We start from the raw sequence: 7,926 nt of genomic DNA, 5'->3' as shown, positions 1-7,926 counted from the left end.
TAAAATCTCTATGTTAAGAGTATCTTTTGTGGTGATGAGAATTTTACTGAATAAGATAATCATAAATGCCAAATTAGACTTATCCAAATATAGATAGTTAAAACCCTTCAAACATATTCATAAATGATTAAGTACGACTTATGCTTTTGATCCGAACTTTTATTATCAATAAAAAATGGTAAGGAGCATATATATACATATAATTTGTGATGCCGTTAGTCGTGCCCTCTTAGTAGCGCAATCTTGTTGAAAGTCGTAAGTCCCCTCAGGTCATGGGTTCGAATCTCCCTCTGCCAGTTTGTCAGTATTGAGAGAGGTTTTTGAATATTTAGGCACATGAGAGTGGTTGAGGGCTAGTATAATAGCCTCCAGCCATTCTTTTAATATATATATATATATATATATATATAATTTGTGACATATGCAAGCCTGATAATCTCCCCTAAAAGCTAAAAAAAATGCCCAATTTTTCTTAAATATAATATTTTAGCCTATTATTATGAGCATATATGGATGATAGGGCATTGCAACAAAGAGATATCCAAGTAAAAGAGGAAGAAATACAATATTTAAACCTTCTTGACATTTACCATGTAGAACAAAATAAGAGAACTTAGGCAAAAATTAAATGCAAATTCAAATTTTTTGTAATAATTTCCTTCAGCAAAAATTCCATTGCAATCTACAAAAAATATACTAATTATATATTCAAAGTGATCCAAAGAATAGTGTAAGTCGGACATTTCATTATATTTTATATTTTTATTTTATATAAAAGATAAAAATCTATTATCTTTTATTTATTTTAAAAAAATGGGTACAGAATCAATTACAAACCTAGAGAAATCCTTCACATTGTGTCTCTTTGATCTAAATCTCAGAAACTAAAATGCATTGATTTGAATATTTTGCAGTATGTACAGCTAACACATTGATTTAAATATTTTGCAAAAGGAATGAACAGAAAATAAAGATTCACAAAACAAATCATGGAAATTGTTGTAATATGGCTAAAAATGATGATGATCTATAGAAAAAAAAAATTTACATATTTTCTGGATCATTATACCCCTTAACACAGTATAATAACAATGTCATGAACTTGAAATTCTGGCGCAGATTTTATAAGAAAAACACAACTTTTAATACAATATTCACTCCATAAATGCCTGCCCCTTAACACAGTATAATAACAATGTCATGAACTTAAAATTCTGGCGCAGAATTTATAAGAAAAACACAACTTTTAATACAATGTTCACGCCATAAATGCCTGACCTTTAGAAAGTTATGTCATAGAAGCGGAACACGAATGAGAAGCGAAGGATCCGACTGGTTATTGACGAAACTCGCAAGCAATTTTCATCTAATTGTAAGCTTTGGGTCCTCCACCATCGATTTGAAGAGCCATGAGTTTTAATCCGTGTTCTTCAAACTCGCTTTTTTTTATGTTAGCCTATTAACGTTAAGAAAAGTGTGTACGAGTTCAGATAAAGATTTGAATCTATGACTGGTTCATAGAAAAAAACAATCAAATTAAAAAAAAAAATTATGATTGTGAAGTATGGTGATAGCAAAACAGCTTAAGAAAGGTCCACTTATGGCTAAAACTAATTGGTGCTAAGAGATCCCGACTTTATTCCTTTTGTCACCATCTGCACCATGTGGGAGATAAAGACAAATACTTGCTAATGGAATGAGATTAAAGCAAATTAAAAATGCAATTTTATTTGTGCCTCAATTGATAAATGAAATATCAAAATGATGAAGATTTTTTCCTAGCCATAGAGGCATATCCAATTCAAAAAGTTAGTAGAAGATTAATAAGAATAGATGAAAGATGACCTTAAAAAAGGGATAGATAGGTGATGCACAATTGCTAATGAGGGAAATAATGGATAAGTTCAATGGAAAGAAAAACTTTTTGGCCATACAAAAATACAAAAGTCCATATTTTTCTAAAAATTTCAAGGAGTGTCTCTGAAGTGTCCAAATCTTACCTCAAGTTTTTATAGTAAGCTTTGGAGAAATTTTGATAGGTCTAGTCAATTTTTACTATATTTGAATTTTTTAGATTATTAAAACATGTTTCAAATTTTTAGAGTTTTTTGGAGATTTTGTTAGGTCTGGTTAGCTGATCAAACACCCATATCTCTAGATTTGATTTCCTTAAATACTTTAATTAACAAATCATTCTCATACACTTGGATATATGCCCATGCCATGGCATCCACTCTATAATGAGTCCGCAAGTACGTTATGGTTTAATTTATTGGCAAATACATATTATTTTTGTAATTTTTTTTTATCAAAAGATCATTTTTTCAAGATTATTTATATAGAAAATAATATTTAATATATAATTTAAACCCATTTAATCATATTTAATCAATTATAATAATAGGCCTGTTAATATTAAGAAAAGAATTAAAAGGGTTCAATGTCAAATTTAACAAAATAAGCCTTAAATATTGCATTTACTTCATGTAAAACTATTTTATAAATCTCATATATACACCAAAGCAAAATTCTTAGAACACTATATATATATATAGATATATATTGTAGAAGGAATGGCAAGAGATTATTATATGAGCCTCCAACCACCTCTAATGTGTCTAACAATTCGAGTACTACATCCTTAAGGCCAACTATGCCAAAGTGGATTCGAACCTCCGACGTAAGGGTTCTTATACTATGGATGTCAACTAAGAGGGCGAGGTACGTATATATCACTTCATCGACATTTTGATCTACACATGTAGTTCCTAAGAATCTGTTAAAATTCAAACTATGTATGCAATGGTGAATTTTCGTAAACTTGAACACAAAAAATCAATCTCTTTCTTCTTACCCTTTTGACCACTTTGAATGTCTTCAGATGGAGCTCCTACTGTAGGCATGGGGCTTCCATCAACTGTTGCAGCAGTTGTGTGATTCTGATGCATCACTTGTGATCCATAGCCATACATTCCCATCACCTTTATAGCCACAAATTTAGAATATATAAAATGGGCACAGAAGAAAATATGCATTTCACAAACCTGAGTTGGCAGCTCCATGCGAGGAAAGAAGCCAAGACAGTGTGAAAATGGCACAGGAAAACGAATATCCGGTAACTGATTACGAAGGTTGAGCGGATTTAATCCTGGAGAAGAGAACGGATTCGGCGTAGAGATCGACGATATAGATTCATTACTTAGAGTGGATCCTAAGAACTGAACTGGACTTGGAATTGATGGTAATGGAGGATGAACACTAGGGAACATCAATGAATTCATGCCGCTTCCCATCCACATTATCTGAGACCGCAATAAGCGCATAATAAACGCAATAGGGACAATAAAACATTGGTGATTAAATATTGAAGCATGTAGAGGCGGAACCATGTTCACATTATCTGAGACCGCAATAAGCGCATAATAAACCCAATAGGGACAATAAAACATTGGTGATTAAATATCAAGGGTCCCCCCTCCCCTATAATTTGAGATTTTCCATTTAAATAGTAAAATTCAATACTTTTTGCTCATGTAGTTTAAGAATTTTGGTAATTTTTACCGATACTTTAAGAAAATTAAATACTTGATGATTTTGCTCACCCTAAAAAATAAAACTGACTCCGCCCCTAAAGCATGAAGCATTTGTTTTTGATACCTGAACTTGTAACTGGAGCGACTTCAAATACTCAATTGCTTCATCTAGCATTGATGCTTTATCTGTCTAAACAATCATGAAATATTCATAGTATCAAAAGGTCGATATTAGACATGTATCAAATGGTTTGAATGACATTTTATTACCTTATTACAATGAGGAATCAGCTCTTGCAAAGCTCTCATCTTTTCATTAATTCTATCCCTTCTTCTCTACACGAAAGATTTATGTTAAGGAATCAAATTACAGACGATGAAATATCGAATATTTAAGAATTTGTACCCGCTCAGAGAGGTTATGTACTTCAGCGGCACGACTTCTTCGTGAAGGTGCAGTTCTATGAGCTTGTTTATTCTCTAAAATTGGTTCTTGCTCAACATCCTGAACATTTTAACCCCTCAAATTTCTACTATGAAATGAATGAATTAAAGCTTCAAAAAGTAAAGAAAGGAAAAGAGAACACAAAAGACCTCATTTTGGCATTCAGATTCTTCAAAATCTCTTCCCTTCCTCTTGTGGCTCTTGCTTTCCTTTCCTACTCTCCCTAAGCTACAACCAGAACCGCCTGATGAGGAAGCAACCATTGGATCAAATGTGATTGCTTGACTACAATTTTGAACTGATCCCAACTGAGAGCACTCTTTCACTGCTCCATCATTGCTTGAAGTATGGATTGCCTCAACCTGATTTTGATCTTCATTACTTCTACAAATGCTCGATTCCATCGTTCTCATTGACGACAATTCTCCCATTTTCGAGACATCACCATTCTCTAAACTCACAGAATCTTCCGTGGAAACGAAATCCAGTGGTTTCGGAGGAAGCATCATGCTGTGGTTAGGATGAAGGCCGGGTAACCTATAACAAGCATCACAATCTTTTCTAGAACTAAATTTCACGCATTTATCTCCTTTGTTCGACTTTTCATTTACATTAGATTCAGCATTCAACATATTGCAGAAGAATTCTGAGAACTCTTGATCTAGTGGCTCCTCTAAAGGACTCTGCAACCACGAAGCCGTCTCATCTTCTTGAATTGAATTGCTTGAATTCTCGACAGAAACCCCCCATTTTAATGAGGTTTCTGACTTCTGAGCTTGTTTAGATTCAGCAATGGTCACTGCGGGTCGACGAGTGGTTTGGTTGTGCAACACCACTTTCCCATTTTCCCATAAAAGCTCTATTAAGTCGCTCTCTTGTCTGTTATAAGATCAGAAGCAATGAAATTTTGAATAAATTCTTGTTTTTTGTTACAGAATGGTTTGAGCTTCTACATGGATGACATGAGGAACAATGTAATACTAACCCAAAACAGCTCTTTTGATTTGTTGCAGGATGGAGATCATGAAACGGTGTAGAGCCACCCTCCATTTTCCAATCAGGAACACAATGTTTCATCTCTTAACATAGACTTCTGCAGATAGAAAATAGAAAAAAATATATATATATTTATATATTATATTTATAACGGGGCATAAACAAGGAATAAGAAAATATTAATTTAAAAAAACAACAGGGAAGAAAATTTATGACGAATTTTAATTCCAAAGCAACAAAATTTACAGTCTATCAGCAAATATGCAGCAGAGAGATAAATACAAAAAAGAGGTGCAAGAACTTGAAAATATAAAAAAAGAAAATTAAAAAAAAAAACCAAAAATCATTTGAAAAAGATGAACTTCCACACTCCACAGCCTTGAACAAGATCACTGAACTCCAGAAAAGAGAAATTCTCATACAAAAAGAAGCCATCTTCAAAAACAAGAGAAAAGGGGAAAAAAACTATAATATAATATGAAGAAATTTGGGCGACTAAAATGTTAAATTTAATGTTTTGGGTGGTGGTTATGTATGAATCCCTATAAGAAAATACCCAATAAATTGCATTTCAGAACCAAAAAAAAAGAAAAAAAATGGAGAAAAATGGTGGAACTGAGTCCCCAATAATTGTAGAAGAAGAGAGAACTGAGAAAGCTAACCCTTTTCGAGAACTTCAGGCTCTGCACTTGCTGTTGCTGCACAGTTGCCCTCCTTGCTGAAGATGAATAGGAGTCCAACAAAGGGAAGAATCAATCCTCCCTCTCTCTCCCTCTCTTCCTCTCTCCTTCTCTCAGAGGAATCTCGCTGTCACATACACATGAGAGCCCGGGATGAGCATAGTCGAATTTTACAAGGGGGACCATTCATATATATTATATATAGATAAATAAAGTTCAATTTGAGGAATTATGGATATTTTATTTTTAACTATATACAAAATTCATCACTCATAATTCCTTTCTCGTGGTGAAATATAGGGGGTGTAAACGAGCCGAACACGAGCTGAGCCCAGGCTCGCTCATGTATTTCGAACTCAAAAAGTGTGTTCGTGCTCGACTCGTTTGCTTAGCGAGCCGAACACGAGCCACTCATGAACAAAAAGTCGAACAACGAGCCGCTTTGACAGCCCTAGTGAAACATGAGAAATAGAAAGTTATCCAAAATTCATATATTCCTTCTTTAGGATATTTAAAAATTGAATTTATAATCAAGCAAATAAAAAAGTGTAATTTTTTTCAATTAATTTGTGCTCACCCAAACAAGAAGTTGAAATCAAATTGAATTCAGCTCTTATCTTTTTTACTTTTTTTTATTTTATCTTTTTTCAATGATTAAAATGAAAGATATCCAAAATATTGAAAGAAAAGAGGTTAAAATATCTTGGGTTCATTTAATTATGATGATGTTGAACCAATTTAGCACGTAGGGTCATATATTGTTCGTGATTCACATCATTCGGGAGAAACCTTGTTATCAAAGACGAAAAAAATGGATTAGAAGTACCCTCCCCAAAACTTTGATTTTTAGTTTCGCACAATCCAAGAGACCTTCATTCCAAAGTGGGAATAGAAAAAGTTAGATCGTACGACATAAGATCTGTCTATAATGTCCTCATGAGAAGATCTATGCATGGATGTCAAACTGCACTTAAATAGGCATGGATGCACGTCTGTCATGAGTGACCTCCTTTACACCAATAGTTTGCAAACCCCGAGGGGTGGTTATAGAGAGCTTAGTAGGTCACTTCGACGAATGAGCAAATAAGCTCGGTGGTCACTCTAACAAATGAGCTTGACAAGTGATTACAACTAAGAATTTTAAAATAGTTGGGCCTTTCGGGCCTATAAAGTATTTCAACATATGCATTGGCCCGTGGGAGCCACATATGAGTATATCATTAATTTTCTGATATTTTTGGCTTTTCAATTTGTTTCTGTGAGATGTGTGGGTGTGTTATCGTTTTGTTTTTGGACTATACATAGAAGTTCTAAAATTGTTCACTTCTGATCAAATAAGACATCAGGACAATTTATTATCCCGAAGGACAAAAACACTACCTTACAATGGATCCAATTTTAAAGTGATTGTTTCATCACGTCATGGACCTACGAACAAATTTTTCCCCAGTCTGAAAGGGGCATGGTTTATTTTAAGTATGGACCTAGTATCCTTACAAGGGTAAGCTTTCGTAGTTAGTCATCCTGAGAGTCGTAAACCCTTGAAAAAATCTTGATCAACTCCTATGTATTTACATATCTAACACCCAAAAATCAAACTTTACATACATGCCCTCTTCACCTTTGTATGAAAAAGTGTACATCACATTTTGGAAGTTAAAATGGTGCCATTTTTTATGAAAATTTGAATAATTGGGTGGTATAAATGTAAAAGTAATGAGTAGGTGTTAGATATATAGGAATTGGGTGCCATGAAAGTAAAGGGCCCCGCTTAAAAATCACTCTGCTGGAGCGGAGGAGAACAAGTTCTTTTTAACTGAGACAATTGAAACACCTCTTTTCCCCCCAATTAGCATTAACAATGCTATTAAACAAACTACAATTAGTAAAGCTTGAATGAGACAATTGAAGTTTGTTAGGCATGATGCATATACAGATGATGGAGCGGAGAAGAGCTCGTAAGCAGAGTGGAGTGCAGCGAGCTTGAATGAGACAATTGAAGTTTGTTAGGCATGACGCATATACAGATGCTGGAGCGGAGAGCAAGCGAAGAAGAGCTCGCGAGCGGAGTGGAGCACAGCAGAAGCATCTGTCCAAATGGAACAGTTTCGTTAAGTGGGTTGGGGGTATAGAGGCAACGCCTCCGCAATACGGTACAATGACTTTTTTGTAATTTTATTGAGGGTTATATTTATATATAATATTGGTAACCTATGGAAACAAAAAAACTTTGACTTTTGGAATAGAAACCGCGGTTCTGCTCCCCGATGAC

General features: G+C 34.2%; 1 protein-coding gene across 1 annotated transcript; it reads right to left on the bottom strand.

Moving 5' to 3' along the window:
• Positions 1–1,273: 1,273 nt before the first annotated feature.
• Positions 1,274–5,800, bottom strand: LOC110018384 (transcription factor PIF4-like). The gene is made up of 9 exons (XM_020715682.1): positions 5,637–5,800; positions 4,964–5,071; positions 4,128–4,857; positions 3,940–4,038; positions 3,804–3,869; positions 3,658–3,723; positions 3,045–3,302; positions 2,855–2,981; positions 1,274–1,456 (listed from the first exon to the last, which is right to left on the bottom strand). The coding sequence occupies exons 2-9, from the start codon at positions 5,053–5,055 to the stop codon at positions 1,452–1,454; spliced, it is 1,443 nt and encodes a 480-aa protein (XP_020571341.1). The 5' UTR covers positions 5,056–5,071; positions 5,637–5,800; the 3' UTR covers positions 1,274–1,451.
• Between the last annotated feature and the right edge of the window lie 2,126 nt (positions 5,801–7,926).

Source organism: Phalaenopsis equestris, unplaced genomic scaffold, assembly GCF_001263595.1.
Source record: "Phalaenopsis equestris unplaced genomic scaffold, ASM126359v1 Scaffold000019, whole genome shotgun sequence".
Classification (NCBI taxonomy): Eukaryota; Viridiplantae; Streptophyta; class Magnoliopsida; order Asparagales; family Orchidaceae; genus Phalaenopsis; species Phalaenopsis equestris.
This window is presented reverse-complemented; position numbering and strand designations above follow the sequence as displayed.